This window comes from Gossypium hirsutum, chromosome D01 (assembly GCF_007990345.1).
Source record: "Gossypium hirsutum isolate 1008001.06 chromosome D01, Gossypium_hirsutum_v2.1, whole genome shotgun sequence".
NCBI lineage: Eukaryota > Viridiplantae > Streptophyta > Magnoliopsida > Malvales > Malvaceae > Gossypium > Gossypium hirsutum.
Genome location: NC_053437.1, coordinates 21013807 through 21033242, shown reverse-complemented (window position 1 = coordinate 21033242; position 19436 = coordinate 21013807). Strand labels below are relative to the sequence as shown.

The 19436-nt window shown below is 33.1% G+C and overlaps 1 protein-coding gene across 1 annotated transcript; it reads right to left on the bottom strand.

Moving 5' to 3' along the window:
• Nucleotides 1-599: 599 nt before the first annotated feature.
• LOC107921460 (uncharacterized protein At4g06744) lies at nucleotides 600-2331 on the bottom strand. Its single transcript, XM_016851308.2, has one exon. It carries the CDS (start codon nucleotides 2046-2048, stop codon nucleotides 774-776), a length of 1275 nt encoding a protein of 424 aa, XP_016706797.1. The 5' UTR covers nucleotides 2049-2331; the 3' UTR covers nucleotides 600-773.
• Nucleotides 2332-19436: the final 17105 nt, after the last annotated feature.

The following is a 19436-nucleotide window of genomic DNA, read 5'->3' as shown; positions in this document are numbered from 1 at the left end:
GTTTACATCTTTTCTAGTTTGTAAATATTTTGCAGTACATGGAGTGAAATGGTAAAAAATCTGATATCTCCTAACTAAGGTTTTAGATTTGAGTTTATCATTTTAAATGAAAAGAAAAATGCATGAAAAGCTTGCCTCTTGAACAGGATCTGATCTAATTCGGCTTTAGATTTAATGCAATCCTTGTGGTTAAAAGATTATAATGTAGTCTTAAATTCAACTTTTTAGAGATTATTAATGTGAGGGTCAAACTTTTAGAATTGATTATATAAGGGTCTAACATTTATAAGAGTGTTCAAATAGTATTTTTCATGCACTTCAGCCAGTTTAAGTAAAAGAGAGGTGAATGTTAATATTTTTAGAATAAAATAAATTATAGATGAATCAAATATTGCTTGAAAATAAGATAAAATAATAAAAACATAATTTGAAACTTTATATGTAACATTTGAAAAACTTTTATTTAAGCACTTTAAAAAATATTTAACTTTTATTTGAGTACTTTTGTAAAAGTTAAAAACTTTTATGATCATTTTAAAAGGTTTGACTCTTATAACTCATAAAAATTATGTTACAATTTGAGTATTTAGCCTAAATTTATTGATAATCTTTCGTTCATTTAGAATGGAAAAACTGAAGAACCTGTCAAACACAAACGATAATAGGGTTCTTCAGGTTTTCATGATAGACAAAGTTATATTATGATTACATAGAAGTGAAAGAATAGTTTATCAAAAACAAGAACATAAACCAAAAAAACGAACAAAACCCCATTAAGAAGAAGGTGAAGGAGCCATTTCAGGGATTGAAGAACTAGAAGGAAAATGGTAGCATGGGATGTAATTGTAAGACCACATGCGAGGGCAGAATCTTGGATGAGCAAAGAAATTTGCACACTCCTCTACAGATCTCTGAAATGGAAGATCGGGAATGCAGTTGTTTCTAACATCCAACACTCCTCTCTCAATCAAAATCCGACACATGGGGCCAACATGTATGAAATAGTTCTCAGACAATGATAAATTCATCAGTTTCCCAAGCTCACAAACCACCTCAGGGACCGCTCCAAACAGAAGATTACCAGCGAAGTTCAGCTGTTCCAAATTCTCCATACAAGCTAATGAGAAAGGTAAATGACCAGTCAACTGGTTGTTCCCGGCATCAAAAACGACAGCTTCCTTAAGCAAACCAATCTCATAGGGTATACAACCTGTAAGCTGGTCGTTTAAAAGAAGGACCTCAGCTAACGAAGAGAAAGCTTTGAAAATGGTTCTTGGAAGTGGACCATTGAATTTGTTGTTGGCCAAAGTGAGATAAAAAATATGGGTGTTGACAATATTATCAGGCAGATGGATCATGAACTCGTTGTTGTTGATAAAAAGGGCGTCGAGATTTTGAGTGAAGATTTGAGAAGGAACTGACCCAGTGAAGAAGTTGAAACGAATATCCAAGAATGTTAAACCAGGCATGTTTAGAACAGCATCTGGAAATGGCCCTGAAAATCGATTGTTGCTTATATCAAGCTCATATAGATACCGAAGCTTGGCGATGTTTGGCGAAAGAGAGCCACTAAAATTGTTGGAGTTGGCATGGAAGAGCGCAATATCTGGAAGCTGATCCAAGAAACCATCGAGTGAAGGGGCTGACAACTGAAATCCATTGAAATCGATTGAAGCAACAGTAATGGCTGACTTGTTATCTGGTGGATTATCACAGTAGAACCCTTTGTAACTACAAATATCTGAACCCACCCAAGTTTGGGTGATTCCAAGAGGATCTGAAGTGATTAAAGACTTAAATTTTTGGATTATGGGATGCACTAAAGCCAGTCTTTGATCAGCAAACTTCAATACTTCATTTGCTAAGGGGGTTGTTGGCAACTTACAATTGAGTTTGAATGGAAGATTATGGTGTTTATCATTACAGCCCTTGCTTAAGTTGCCATTGCCAATACCAATTGTAACTTGTAGAGCTTCTCTGCTGGAATCCCGTGCTGTAGTGCAGGAAATGAGACAAACCAAGAGCATGAAAGAAATAATGATGCTCATTGTTTTACTATGTTTAAACCTATATGTTACTTGTTATGTGATTGAAATGAAACCATGAGAGAAAGAAAGTGGGGAACTATTTTGAAAGCTGAAAATAACAAGAGAGGAATGAGAAACTATAGTACAGAAGAAGAGATTGCAGCATTAAGAATCATCTGGAACTATTCTAAAGACTATTTTTATTTTCTAGCTAGTGCTCTTTTCCATCCACTTAAAGTGCATTTCTTGACACCGACCACAAAGTGGGAAATTTTTTTTCCTGTGTTTTTTTTATAAGAAGAAAAGCTTTCTACTATATCTTTGACCTTGTTTGTTTGGGTTTCCCCAGTAAAAATGGCCCAGATTTCTTTGAAAGAAAATTTTACCTAGAAAAATAAACAAGACTAGCAACAAAAATATTGGAGGAATGGTTGTGTTTTAAGTGTTTATTATAGAAAGTGAATCATTTCGAAATCTAGTCAAATCATTAATCTTAAATTCTCAATTCCTGTATTAAAATTGAACTCCATGCCCCTTGAAAATGATAGAAGTATTTTTATCATTCGCCATGGTGTTAACAAATATTATTCAAGTTGCTTAGGCAAGTAGTGGGTTCCAATGGAAATCTTTGTTTTGACAGCTGCCATAATATTGGCTCCCAGCTAGCATCATCATTCAGTAGATTTCTTTTACAGTATGCTTGGTGCTCACTGTAGCTTTTCTGAAGCGCATTCCGATTAACAACATTCTCAAATTTTATTAAAATCGTATAAAATTTAATTTACTAGGATATATCAAATCATTAAAATTAAAAATAAAAACAGATTTGAAAGCGTATTTAAATTTATTAATATTTTAAATTTTTTAAATTTTGTGGTTTTAATTTTAAATATATGTTAGAAAAGTTAGTAATTTGAGCATCATAACCTAATATGTAACTTTTGTACAATAAACTGAACTTTTACTTGTCAATTGAGTCTTAACTTGATTGGCATGGAAATTATTACCAATGTAGGGAGACGTGAATTCGAGTGCAAAGAAGTGCATATGATCAGAACCTATCATAAAATCTACACATAATTACAATGAATAACACAAAATTATTACTTATTATATATTTTCACATCCATAATTCTAACAATCTCCCTTTGTAAGATATATCATCTTATAATTGTATGTCATTGTAACCTTATGAGCTCAAAAGTTTACTATCATAACCAAAAAGTATTTTAAATAATCTCATTCATTAATTATAACATAGAATCATTTTCACTATGATTGTGACTAAATTTATCGATGATCACATATTTTAACACAACCAAATGGCATGAATGAAAGATAGATGTGTAGCATGAAAATTACATGTAATGCGATTGTCGAAACCATTTTCATGTTAAATCAAAAATTTTAGTTATTGACTTATTAAAAATGAAAATTGGAGTCGCTACCGATCTTTTATTGTGGTGTAATCGGATCACCTTGAAAATAATTTTAGGTCTGCGAATTTTGAGAAAAATAGGTTCGGGAGTCGATTACGCACGAGGAAGGGTTAGCACCCTCGTAACGCCCAAAATTGGTACCGAATCGATTGTTTAATGTCTTAATGTCGAAATTTTGAAAAGATTTTAAAATACAATCCTTTTATTTTGAATAAAATGAATTGGAAGATAAAGCTCATTTATTTTTAAAACATAAATCGTTACACTCAGTAAGTTAGAGTGCAACATTTCAAATCCTCAAAATTAAGCTTATCCTTTGATTTTTAAAACCTATGCATTTTGAGAAGGATATCTGATTATTTGGGTCAAATGAGAAAATCAAAACCCAGTAAGTTAGGGTTCGATTTCACAAAATTCCAAAATATCGAACATTGCCTTTATTTTTAAAATCCTTATCTCGAGAAAATAACATGTCATATCCAATGTGTTAGGACACAACGTGTCGAATTCCCGAGAATGAGTTTTTTTATTTAAAATTTGTATGTTTGAAAAAATTTCGATTATTTAGATTCGACGAGAAAAATTGGAATCAAATACGTTAGGGCTCAATTCTCTCGAGGATTCCAAACTTCGAGTATTTTGAAGATTTTTGAATAAATTGGTTTTAATACTTAAATGATGTGAACCATAACCTTTTAAGCGAATAAAATGCAATAGAATAATAATGTGCAATGCGAATTAATTATTCGTAAATTTAAATATACGCCGGCGAATACAAACAATCAATCGATAAATACAAACAAGCATAGTAACAATAATCTCAATTATGTCAATGTCAACATCAACATTCCAAATAAATACTATAAAAAAATAAATCCACATACACTTAATCGTACATCTATATTAATTTAAATAAAGAATCCATGTGGAAAGAAAAACTTAATAATAATATAAATAATAATATATAAAAGTTGAAATAAGCAAAATATATCAAAGTAAGTTTTTTTTTAGAAAAGAATAAAAAAGAAATCGTATGTTTGTATAAATAAATAAAAGATATAATATAAAATCAGTAATATATTATATATACATGTATATAATCAAAATGGTTTAATATAAATCATATATATGTATAAAATAATATCGTATATAAATGTTAACACCTAAAATAATAATGTATATACAAAAACAAATATGTGGATAAATATATAAACTAATATAAATAATAATAATACTAATAATAATAATTCTAATGATAATGATGATAACCAGGATAACTAAAATAATTTAATAATAATAAAAATGAAAAAGGGACTAAATCGAAAGTGAAACCAAATTTGAAGGAAAAGAAACGAAATTAAACAAGGTTCACCAGGTCAAAAAGTAACACGCGCGTAATACAAAGGACCAAAAAGGGAAATAATCCCTCACCCTCAAGACGCAGCGTTTGGATCTGGATAGGATTCAAATAAATTCAAAATACACGGGGAAGATTTAAGAATAACGAAAATGAAATTGAAATGATGGGATAAGACCCAGGGATCAAATGCGCAAATAACCCTTGCGAACCCAGAACGTGCGGATCTAATCCTGTTCGGGTCGGGTCATCGAGTCTCGGCTAATACGACACCGTTTTGAGGCCACTGAGAAAGGCCCCAAACGGTGTCGTTTTGCATGTTTATTTAAACAAAACAAATAAAATAAAATAAAAACTCACTTCAGCCCTATTTTCCAAAACAAAAGAGACCCCCCCATTTTCCTTTGCTAGGGTTTTCCGGTGTTGGGCCATTTGGGCCGAGTTGGTTTTGGGTTAGGTTTGGGCTAGGTTAATTTAGATGGGGCTTGGGACAGTGTTTGGGTAGTTTAGGTATTGGGCTGGTATTGGGCTTAGCGGGTTTTAGATGTAAATGGACATTACTGGACATTTTATTTATATTTATATTTTTTATATTTGGTTTTAATATTATCTGTATCAGGCCCGGGCAAATTGGGCCTATTACAGCGATCTAAACATATTTATTTTCAACTGGTCCTCCTTAAACTTAGTAAGACCAAACATTACCTAAATCAGAGTGAATAATCCAAAATAAACTTTATTTAAGTAGAAAATAACATTAATATCCATAAGTTGTAATAACAAAAAATGTGTCTACAATAGAAAAACATTTGTGAAAAAGCCTTCAGTTTGCACTTTGTTCCAAATATGATATTCGACTTATTGGTGTAACAAGAAATCTTGGTTTATAGTCATTCAAAAAAAATTTGCTTTATCTTTTGTTGGAATAGAAGTTGGACAAAATCAATCCAAAATTATGATTCAAAGAGAAGTAAAGAGAGAATCAACACATGATATTTATTAACGCAGATATGATTCCTCAATCCTACATTTGCAGAGTCTCGCTTAAAGAATGATTTTATTTAACAATCGTACAGTTACATAAAGCAGTTATTGCAACCCCAACATCAACCCCAATTGTTACAAATCACTATCCCCAAATACCTCATATTACATATAATATCTCTCTATAAAAAATCTCTTACAAGGAATGTAACACCTCTCGCCTGGTCCGCTCACCGAACCTGAGCTACAAGATGCTACCGCAGTTACTAGAGCAACCCACATACAATTCATAGAAATCAATTCATTCCATTACCGAGTTGTGATAAAATTTCATGCATAATAAGATATACAATAAAAATCGAGCCTTAATCGAGCTTACAAAAACTCTTAAGTCTACTTCACATCGAACAAGGAGAAAATTGCAATGTTTGAAAAGTACAGGGTCAACGTTGTGATGAGACTCTCTTCACATCGTGACGTCACCAAATAGTATGTCACATCACGACGTCGGACCACTTGACGTCAAGACATCACAAATTGTTGGCCAACATTGCAACGAGGGAAAATTGACGTCACGCAGAGGAACTTGTTTTTGGTAAAATTTGTCCTTTAGTTACCAATTTCATGCTAAACCAAAGCTTTTATTCACTTAGTGCATAATTGCACATTAAAACTTGTATAAGACTAATCAAAACATGTATTAAAGCATCCATTTAACCTTCTGTAAGATCATTCAAGCCATTCAAATCACATACCAACCATGCCATTTCCAAGTTCAATTCTTACCATTAGCACATTTTGTCACATACCAAAATTTGGCTTAGTATTTTTGGGTTAGCGAACTGAGTTTTATCAATTTGGGCCGAGCATTAGTTTTCGAAAATTAGAGCCAAAATTAAGTTTGGGAATTCAAAATTTAGTGACTAAAAAATATTTTCGTTAAAACGAATTTCAAAAATAAAATCAAATTTTAGAAAGAAATGACAAAAATGATTTTAATTTAAAAATAGGACTAATTTGTAGAAAGGGTTAAATCTGGCAGTAGCTCAAATACAATTGTACCAAAGTTTATAAAACAACCTATTTCCCACAATACTCTATAGTTCATGCACGACTCTTCCCTATCCCATTCCCAACATTTCAAAAATTTTACAAGCATCAAAACTCTCTAATTACTTTCAAGCAAATAATTCAACTGATTTTCCTTTCTCCAAACATCAGATACCTCTCTCAATTTTTAAGAAAACCATCAAAAATGTTATCAATTTCCACATTTGATTCGTAAAATTTTTTTCTAAAATTTTATCTCCCATTCGTTTTTCTTATCAATCAAAGTAAGGTTTCATTTCCTAATTAAGTTTTGAAATATTCTAGCCTTTTAAATCGGGCTTTGATTCGTTGTAACAAGAATTTAATGTCTTAGTCAAAACTTAGATTGATAATGGTGAAATATTGGTTTTCAAACTAAATTTTCATTTCTAAGTGTTTTTCGACTTGTTTTGATGAGATTAGAAGGTTTCTAAACTCACTTTAATCAATCATTAAGAGATTTGAAGGATTGAATGATTTTTCGTTCAAAGTAGTCATGAACGTTGAAATTTTTTGGAAACATAAATATGAAATTATATGTTTTAAGGGTTGAGATCTATTTAAACGTGAACAATTAGATGTTTATAATCAATTTTAGGCAATAGAAATAAGTCTGAATCAAGAAATTTTTTGTTTAAAGAGGAGCTAGGTAAATTCTGTATTTTTGTTTAATTTCTGATGTATTTGTGGCTGATAATGATCTGTATGTATTGTGTGTATTATGTTTGTGAAGTTTTGGAACCATTGGGGCCCTTTACAAGCAAGGCAAAAGGCGAGGCAAAGCTTGTTTAAGCTTTCAGCTAGCAAGCGAAAATGAGATTGGTGAGTATTCTAGAGTCGCTACTGGTACGCGTAATTCATAATGTTAATCAGAGCTTAGGATTAGCCTAAAACTCTATCCCAAGTTCCAAGAGTATGTCTTTTCTATACTTTTTTCCTTGTTGCGAAATTATGCCTAAGTAAGATGAGTTGTGATATGTTAATATGTGAAAATACATAAATGTGATATATGGTTTATTGATTTTAACGCACACATATGAGGTTTGATATATGATAGCTCAATGAGCATTATTGTGGCCCTTGTAGTGCAATTAAATGCATATTCGATAAGCATGTATTCTATATGTGTTGTAACATAGGTTGGTGTCGTGACACAGTAGGCATTTTCATTCCAAGTCTTATTTTTCCTCTATCTTCGATGTTGTGACCTCGATGTCCTGGTATCGTGACATGGGCAGCAGTTTCGGCCTGAATATGCAACTTTAGCTTCTAATTTGTCCTACAAGACCAAGTAACTTTATTTAAGTATCTAAAGAATATTAAAAATGGCTGATATTAAAAATGGCTGAAAAACATAAATTATGACTTCAAGCATGAAATTAAAAACATATACCAAGATGATTTGAATTAACTATTAAACAAGCTAAGGTTATGTGTAAAAGGGATGTAAATAATAGTGTAATTGTGGATATTTTAGCCTTTTGATCTCTTGAGACCATTGGATATAGTTGGCATACATAGGATTGTGAGTACTCACCTATGTGTTTTGTGATTTGGGCGTTATAGCCCGAGACAGGTTAGAGAGATAAGAGAATGTCGAGCTAAGCTCCATTCATCGAAACATGCTAGTGTGTTGGAGAGTGTTTAGCTTAATGTTACACTTTGGGGACATGTTAGATTGTTTAAGTCATTGTTGTGATGGAGACCTATTTATCCAATGTGTGGTGATTGAGTCCACTTATATGTTTTACAATCTCAAGTTATCAGATTATCATTACTTGAATTATATATGAGTTATGTTGTGTGTAAATACATGTAAGGGAATATGCTAGAGTTATAAGATAATGAAGCATGAAAATATTATTTTTGACTTGATGATAGTTAGGTTGTAAATGTGCCCTAGTATGCTCTAGTTTAACTTATGCTATTGTGTATATTTGGTAGTACTTTCGAACATTTACTGAGCTTGAAAAACTCACACTCTTTTCCTAAAACTTGCAGGTTAGTAGTGTATCCAAGAAGTGAAGAGTGGGCAAGTGTGGTGATCTACCCAAGGCATAACTTTTAAGTAGGTGGCTTTATGATTTTTTAGATACTTTGAATAAAGGCAATGTGGGTTATTATTATTATTATTATTATTATTTTGGGATTAGACTTATGGACTATTAGTATCATCTTTGGATTTTGGTAGTGTAAATAGAGTCCCAAACATTTGCAAAATGCTTTAAAAATTCATATTCTAGAGTCCTAGATGTTTAATCTCATAAATCTATTCATAATTTTATAATCAAATTATTTTTAATATTCTATCAATATTTCGATTTAGTACCTAAGATGCATGTTTTTAAAATTAACTAAGAATTGCTATTCAGATTTAAACTAATTATTTACAAAATGTTCCTAAAAAGATTTTAGATATAAAATGTACCTTTAATTTGATTATACATGTATGTTAATTATGTGGTTAGGACATGAAATGATATTTTTGCCATTATGTCTCATTTGAGTAAATTTTGTTAGAAAAAGTATGTAACTAAGTTTCAATTGTTTATTATTGTCTATATATGAGTTGAATGCAAGCATGAGACTTTTGCTGTTGATTGAAAAAGCAAACAAATAATTGATTACATGCTAAAATGTTGTGTTTAGTGACTAATGTGACATTTCGAATTCGGGTCGAATCATCCTGACCGGGTTTTGAGTGCCATATTTGAAGGTATCAAATCCAGGTTATTCAAACAATTGGACATAAGTTGTCAATACTCGGGACTAGGATAACATAACCATTGGACCTAGATTTCCATAGTAATTAGACGGCTTGATTAAAATATCTCTAATTGAATTGTGAAATTGCTTGTATTTGGGGTAGGATTAGGATCACATTACCTTTATTGAAATTTTTTTACAACAATATGCCTTGGCTCATTGTCGCCTCTCACACTCTTGGTTTGTTTGTGTATGTTTATAGTATTTATGATATGTTTCCTCGACGTGTTAATTGGAATGTGTGTGCAAACATATTTGTACATTCTGAGTGAATTGGCTAGTGAGTTGGAAACTTCGGTAGTAGTGCTAGATGAGGGTTTCATTCGGGCTAGACTAGGCAGTAGAGCACTACGGTGGTTGCTTCAGGAGATTTATCAGGGTAGCACAGCAAAAGCGTGGTGGATAGAGTGTACTAAAGGCATCCCTAAATCATCAAAGACATATATTTCCCGTAAATGAGATTATCTCACCTTTATTAATTTTTAAATTTTTTAACCCAATAGTCAAAATTTTACAATTTAGACATTCAAACACCTACATTCTCTTTATGTTGGTTCTGCAAGATGGTAAATGCTTCCTTTGTTGATTCACAAGTGGAGATAATTTTAAATTACTCCATGTCAACACTACTGAATATAACATAAAAGGTATTGGAGTTTGCTTGGGCAGCAATTCTCTCATTAGTAGTATATTGATTATTCTCTTTAGCCTTTGTAGTTCCTTTAGCACCAATCACTTCCGGTTTTGTCCATCATTCCTTAATAGCTTCTTATGCAGCTTTATCAATCAACATTAATTATAAAAGCCTTCATTTGAGCTTTCTAGTAAGCATAATTTAAGGATCCAACAAGGAGTGGAGCTCGAGTGATGGATCTTTCTTCTTTCATGATCCGTATGGTAACAAACCATGGTAGGATCGTCCTCAAGCACCTCTTGAAGCTAGCTCTAATACCAATTGTAAGAACCTCAGTTTGTTATCTGCCCAATTCGTTGTTTAGACAGGTGATGTTTAGACAAATGTTAGGACACAATATAATAGAACATAGGTAGTAAAGAAATAAGAGAAGAAGAGAAATAAACACAAGATATTTGTTAATGTAGTTCAAAAATAGTCCTACTCAACAGATCCCCACTTAATAAATAATTTATTCTAACAATTGATTCAGGAACTTATTGGATAAAGCCTAATCTACCTTTACACAATAAACAATTGCAGCCCAACTTGTTACAACCACTCACTAAAAACCTCACTTACAATTATTTTTAGTTCTTACAAGTAATGCCAATGAAATGAATGCAAAAATACAAGGAAATTTGACAACAAATAACCTAATAAAATATGCATAAGCACTATCCAAAAGATGCATCAATTTATGAGAATAAGTTATTTATTTATAGGCCAAATGAGGTAGTCTTCTAAATTAGTCATTGTAGAGATAATATCGACCTTAATAGCATAATAATCTTGGATAAATAAGCTCCAAAGAATATCCCAAGGTAAGCCTAATAAATCAAGAAATATTAGTTCATAAATCACCAAGGTTAAAGGATAAGTATAAGTCTTATCCAATAAGGCAAGTTGATCAAATCTTCCTTAAGCCATCAAGTTCTATCATCATGGTTTGAGACGAGTTACAATACGCCTTGGAGTCATATGGTAAAATCATATGTGAAAACCCAAGTAAAATGCTAATATCTCGTAGCATTTGTGTAACACCCCTTACTCGGTCCGATCGTTGGACTCGAGCTACATAATGCTACAGTCATAACCAAAACAGTACACATTCAATTCACATCAATTATTTCAAATAAACATGTAATACTTCATAAATACACAATTAATACTCAAATTAAACATAAATCTTAAAATCATAGTCAGTTCAATTCATAATAACCAAATACAACATTTCTCAGGCCTTATACGAGTTTACGTATGCTCCAGTATCACCCAATATTTAATTAGGACTAATTTGCAACATTTCCAAAATTTACAGGTTAATTATATCATAAATAAATCTTTCAAATAATCAATCATGTCATGAACACTCAAATATTATGATATACAATTAGATTCGAGTCTGAATCGAGCGTACGAAAGCTCTTAAGTTGACTTGAGCACAAATAAAGATCAAATTAAAACATTTTCAAGCGATAAGGACAATCATGAAAATAGGGGACACAATCGTGTGTCCAACCTGTGTAACTTTCTAAAGCCGTATAGGTCAAAACACCAAAATCTTCATCTAGTGGTCACATGGTCGTGTGACTGAGCCGTGTATCGTACTAAGGTCGTGTCAAAAATAACTGACCAAATCTATAGTACTCACACGAGCGTGTGGCTAGCCCATGTCTGACACACAGCCATGTGGCCGGCCTTTGTAGTACAAAATTTAACCATATAGTGCTTGTTTCAAAATCATTTTCCAAAGGTAGCCTCAAAAACACATTTTGGCAATTTGTAAATCTACTCAAAACATTACAAAACCAAGCCAAAACATACCATAAATCAACTTCTTAATCAACTAACTAACATGCCTCAATGGTACCAATACACAATGATCATTTCAATCTAAACAAACTATCAAACAATTAGGTACCATTCTCATCAAATTATTACCATTTGTACAAACACATTTAGCCATTCAAATGCGTTAATTATAACCTATGATATTACCTTTATACTCAATTATAACATGCCAATTAAGCATTCAATTCAAATGCCTTTTAAGGATTAAAGTCATCCTTATTCCAAGTAAACTCTTATACACATCAAAACTATATACATATCATATGCACATTCAACACAAGCATTATATATATGAATCATTTCACTATCATCCCAAAATAAACACTTAAACACATTAAAACCTAAACACATGCCACATAATCGATTCCAGGATGATTCAAAGTCTATCGAGTCAGAAGCTGGATAGTGTAAGCTCTAGAGTGATTCGACAGACACGTTCTATAAAATGCCAACTATAGAAACAGAAAATGAAATAGAGTAAGCATTACGAATGCTTAGTAAGTTCATAGGAATTAAAAAAAGTAAAGTCACCTCGATCACTATTATTATACAAATTTAGCTACTACATGACTTTCCTAGTGCCACATTTAACAATAATAAGGTGAGATCATCAGATGCAGTCTTAAAGTAATTCCATTTATACAGTATCATTCAACTCAATTCAATGTTGTTTAATCAGTTTCATCAAATATTTATATACTTCAGTTGTATCATCCTATCATTATATAACATATCATTTTTGGAACACCTGTCATCATTTTAGTCATATAGCATTTCCAATTTATACAATTCAATCCAAATAAATACCATTTCATCGAACCATTGAGCATAATAAGAAACATTTACATCATTCCAATTTCATTTAACCATTTCCAATCACAATATACAATATCAAATATCAATTAGGCCATTCCTTTTAACCTTAATCATTTAACAGATATAAATCATTTAGCAAAAACAATTTCACCTAACATGGCACAACATAGCAACTTTAGCAAAGTAAGATTTGATATAACATCAAAATTATAATTCTCAAATGGTATTAAACCAAGTTTAACCTGTAACAACCTATTTTTAGGGAAATCGAAATAGTGGTTTCGGGATTACAAATATGACGTGAAAATATTTATTTTATTATTATTTTAATTTCTACAGCACATTAGTATTATCGTATAAAAATTTGGTTAAGAAATTTTACCGTTTGCATGCTTAATTCGATAAAAAGGACTAAATCGCATAGGGTGTAAAACTTGAGTTCTATAAGTCAAAGGGATTAAATAGCTATTAAATTAATTCGTAAAGAGGTTTATGTGGTAAATATACCATTTTTTATGAGTGGACAATTATGGACGATTTAATGGTTTTATAATAAGGTTAATTAAGTAAAAAAACAAATTAATTAAAAGTATCATCTTCCTAGCCTATAATTGATCAAAATTAAAGAAACTCCATCTTTAACACCTTGAAGTTTCAGCAATGGAAGTCTTTGCATGAGATCAATTTTGAGGTTAGTTTTTAATGATTTTTATGCTTTGGGATTGTTATAATTTTTTTTTTTTGATAAAAGGACTCGAGAGTCAAACTTCAATTAATGGCATCATTCAATACAATTTCATGGATATCCGTCGGATAATCCATATTAAAAACCGTAGAACAATTATTCATTTTGGCCCAATTGCAAAGAGCATTAGCAACCTTATTACAACAACGTGGGGCCCAATTAAAATTGAACTGATTAAAAAAATTCGTTTGCATCTGGATTTCCCGCAAGCGATGGCCCGACATCGTCAGATCTTCCTGCCTTCTGTTGAACCGGTTGACAAGACTTGCACAGTCAGACTCCAACTCCACTAAATTCCAATTTTTAGACCGAGCAAATTTAATGCTCTCTTCCATGGCCTGCATCTTCTCCCACTCAATTTGCAACTCCTTATTCACAAAACCCATGCTCCCACCAAGTACAAAACCATCATCATCCTTGGCCACCAACCCGTAGTAAGCAGACTTCCCATGAACAGAGGCGTCAAAATTTATTTTTATCATACCCTGAGGCGGCTTCTTCCAGGTTTTATTCTCCGGCTTTCTCGAAAGTATCGGGTCTTCCAAAAAGTTACAAATCCGGAAGTCTTTGCTCAAAGTCGCTGCCCGGTCCTAGGTAACTTTAGCGTCTTCCTCAAACCCCTGAAGATACTATTATTTCTGCTATTCCAGACATTCCAAGGGACAGTGATAAAAGACTTAGTTTGGACGGGTGGTGTGTTTAGCTCCGATGAGGTTAAAAATAGCGGTGGCGATGAGATTAGTTACTTTAACGGTGAGATTGGATACTCTAGCAGTGAGATTAAAAATAATGGTGAAGTGTGTGTTTGGATTCAAACGCAGCTGTAGCAGTGAGATGAGAATAAAAAATAACTATTAAGGACATCATTTTAAAATTGATATATAATAAAATTTTTTAAATTATTTTACTTTTATAAAATTATTAAAATATGTGAATTTATAAATTAATTTAATAAAATATTAAAATATATTTTTTAATATTTTATTATAAATATTTTAATAAATTATATAATAAATTTAAATTATTTAATAGATAAAATATATTAAAATTGTATTTATATTAAAAAATTATTAGAAATTATATTTATATTGATTAATAAAACATATTAATATTAATCTATGATTAAAATAATAATAAAATAAAATTAACATATATAATTTTTTTAAAAGGATTGCAGGGGCAAAAAAGAAATTACTCCTTTCACTGGTTGCCCAGTTCACCCATTGCCCTAGTTCACTCCAGTTGAAAATTGAGCAGAAGTGTGATGAGATGGTGGAGATGCACCTCACCATTAATAATCTAAACAACAAAAAGGGTACAATAAAAATGCATATGCTTTAAAATTCCATCTCACATCCAAATGGAGCCGAAGTCAGACACCGCCTTGGTATCCAGTACTCTCGCAACATCCTCAATCCAGTCAGCACAACAGAGATAATTCCCATTCAGAATCTTGTTGTCAAAACCTCCAGCCTTCAACACCTTATGAGCCTTCGGGTAGTCTTTCAGAGCATGAATGAGAGTTTCCCTCTCTTTCCCCCATCTCGGGCAGCTATCATCAAAACCAGTGTGAAAACTGAATATTTTTTCATATGTAGGCAGCATATTATGGCCGAGTCTCCAGCAAAATATGTGAATTTTCGGGAGGGTTTTTAGCTTCCAAATAATTTTCCAAAAAATCCTGTGAGGCCCACAGCCAATCTGCTTGAGAATCAGCCACGAATAAGCAGATTTAGAGGAAAACACCCCATGCGGGTTATGGAACCAAATACGACGATCATTCGGGCCATTATGAATAATGGGAATATTTCAGATTTGGTCCCCTATATTTACACCATAGATACTCCGACACCTTATCTTTGTTCCAGCCATCTTTGCTATCATTAAACAAATCCTTCACGTAAACCTTTTTCATCATACTTTTGTCCATGCAGATAGAATTACCCGACAAGCCTTCGAACCCCCAGTTTTCGTGCCAAATATTAATATTTCTGCCATCACTAACATACCACCCAAACCCCTCGTGAAGCATTTTAGCAGCCTGAGCAATGCTCTGCCACGTGAAGGAGGGCTTGTCTATGCATTTTGGAAGGAAGACGTTGCCATCAGGAAAATACTTAGCACTTAAGACTTTATAACAGAGGGTATCCTTACAGTGAATGAGACGCTATACCTGTCTACCCAACAGAGCAACATTAAACAACCTTAAGTTCCTAAACCCAAGGCCGCCCATACCTTTAGGATGACACATCCGGTCCCAAGGCAACATGCTCTAGCCCCTTTTATTCTCCCCCCTTCCCCACCAAACCCGCCTTATCATAGATTGGATCTCCTCGATCACCCCTTTAGGAGCCATAAAGACCGAAAAAGCGTAAGTTGGGAGCGCTTGGAGAACGAACTCCTTGCCGCCATTAGACAAAAGCCGTTTCGACCAACTGTTGATTCTGCTCACCAAGCGGTCCACGACAATCTTAAAAATACTTGATCTCTTTCTAGTCGCAGGGATGGGAAGACCTAAGTAGCCGTCGAGCTTCTCCAGAATTTTCATCTTGAGTAAACTCCCCAATGTCGTGCGATGGGGAATAGGAGTATTGGGACTAAAGCACACCATAGACTTTTCCAAATTTATACTTTGGCCCGACATCCGAGAGAAATCATTCAAAATCTTCATGAAAACTTCCACCTCTTTACGTTGGTTCCTGAGAAATAAGAGAGCATCGTGAGCAAAGAATAGGTGGTTAATTCTAGGGCCATCCTTACTCGCGCGGATGCCCTCTAACCCTTTGGTCCCTTGTGCATTTAACAACATACGGGAGAAGACATCCATACAGAATAGAAATAGATAAGGGGATAAGGGATCTCCTTGGCGCAGACCCCTTTCTCACAGAGCAAAAATCACAAAAACTCACATAAACCATGCAATAGCAAAAGATGTCAGGGAAAACCCACAAGTCAACCAAAAAAAGACGAAAAAATTAAAAAGATATAAAAGCAACCAAAATCACTGCAATCAAACGAGGAGCGATCCCTGTACGCAACGTCTTGTCCAAAGAAAACATCAAACAGTCACCAGTCACGTCAAGTCAGAAAACACAGAACCAACCGAACGGATAAAAAAGAATAAGAAAAGCAATCCACGCAATCACAAAAACAACACAACGCAACACCCTTTAAACTGCCGTAATATTCAGCCGAATAAGGCAGACACACATGCTCAAAAACAAGAACAGAAATCGCCCAGTTCTTTCATAATAAATCATGTCTCCAAGATTAGACATTTTAAATTCATCTCACATCTGTCTCTTGAACTCGGTTAGCAGATTTCCACAACTTCCAATTACTCCCTAAGTGCCGAACTTAAAGCTTAAATATCCTTCCTCTTTCAGAAGACGTTGATTGGGATAGTTGTAGCTTAATCTAGCTAGCCTAGGATTAATTTGTGAAATTGTTAAACTATTAGGATTTTTTCATTAATGAATGTGTATGAGTTTTGATGATTTTTGGAAGAAAATGATTAGTTATTATTAAATAAACAACTTTTGTTAAGTGTTTTTGATGAAATTGTCAAACAAGGATTAAATAGAAAAATAGAAATTATACATGGTGAATTTGTGAAATAAATGAAATATAGGGCTTGCAAGGGACCTATATGAAATTCGGCTATAGTGGATTAAGCATGAATTTCCTGAATTTTCATTTTTATAAGCTAGGGACTAAATTGAAATGAAATAAAAATTATAGGGGCAAAAATGTAAATTTGATAAAATGTGAATTTGGATTGAATTGAATAGAATAGTTATTAAATTGATCAAATTTATTCATTTAGATCAAGATAGACTACGTACGGCTCTAGATCGAGGCAAAGAAAAAGCATCGGATTAGTCGACTATATTTCTACGTTTATCATTGAGGTAAGTTCGTACGTTTAAATAACGTTTTAAATTATGATTTGAATGCTATTATTGTACAATATCAAATTGTGTCTCAACAGAAAGATCCAACTGCGTGTCAATGATCATCGACCAATGAAAAGGGATAGTTTCGATTATCAAACTATGAAAAGGGATTGTGACGACTATCAAAATTATGAAAAGGGATAGCTTCGGCTATTGAGTCATGAAAAGGGATAGCTTCGGCTATCAAATTATGGAAAGGGATGGTGACGACCACCAAAATTATGAAAAAAGATAGCTTTGGCTATTGAATAATGGAAAGGGATAGCTTCGGTTATTGAATTATGGAAAGGGATGGTATCAACCCTCGTGTTATCACTTTGTGTGAGCCTCGGTAAGAGTTTTCAATGTAATTTACCTTATTATGTTGAAAGGTAGGAATTGTGTACTTGTGTGACAATGAATGTCATAATTTCATATGTGTAAGCTTAAATAATAACTATTGTTATGTTGGATTGAATTATATGTGTCATGAGATTTTGTAATGACAAGTTCATATTACATATGTTGCGAACTTACTAAGCATGACATGCTTACCTTGTGTTTATTTTTCTATATTTTGTAGTTAATCGGAAGCTCAATCAGATTGGATAGTAGTTGGAGATCTATCACACTATCCATCGGCTATATCGGTAGATTTTGACATTTTTAAGTCTTGGTTATAATGGCATGTATAGGTGTTTTGGTTGATATTATAGTCAATATGTTTTGGTATGTATAGGTGGCTTTGCAATGGTTAATATTTTGTCATTTTGGTACTTGAATGTTTTGTGTTGAAATGGTCAAGTAAATACATAATATGAATGGTCATTTTTGGTATGTGGGAATGTGGAAAATGTGGTATGAAATGATATTGAATTTGGATTGCAAATATTAATTTATTAATGACTATATTATGCTTGTGTTTGGACTCATTTAATGTCATGTAAGTTGAAGTGCCTAAGGGCATATTGGTTGTATGAATTATTATCATATTGTATAAGCTTGTTTTTGCATATTTTAGGTGCAATTTTGGAGCTTGAATTGGGTGCATTTGAGTTTCACAAGTATGCACAATTTAGGTGAAAGAATTGGCTTGAAAATGGCCTAATTCTTGTCCACATGACCAAAGACACGGACGTGTATCTTAGCAGTGTGTGACACATGGCCAGGCGACACAGTCGTGTGTCCCCTGTAGCATACAAAGGGTTACAAGGCAGGCAGTTACACGGCTTAGCACACTAGCGTGTGAGGTCATTTCAAAGGGTACATGCCCTGGCACACGGGTGTGTGGCTTGGCCGTATGACCCAAGTCAATGAGTTGCATGGGAACAGGCACGAGCTGGGACACGGCCGTGTGTCCTTACTTCGAATGTCCACACGCCCTTAGACACGGTCATGTCTCTTGACCATGTGAGTCACACGGCTTAGCCACACGGCCGTATGACCCCTGCAATTTTAAAAATTTTCTTTGTTTCTTGAAAAATTCTATAAGTTTCTAAATTAGTCCCGACTTGTTTCTAATTTGATTTTTGGGCCTCGAGGGCTCTGATAAGGGACTATATGCATGATATGGATTTGTTTTGCTAAGATTATTGATATGAATTGAAATGCTTAAAATTTTTGTTCATTTTGAAATGAAAACTCCGATAATGCTCCGTAACCCTAGTCCGACAATAGATACATGTTTGGGGTGTTACACAGTCAGTACACTTCACATACGAATTTCAATTTATCATTTTCCAATATTGATA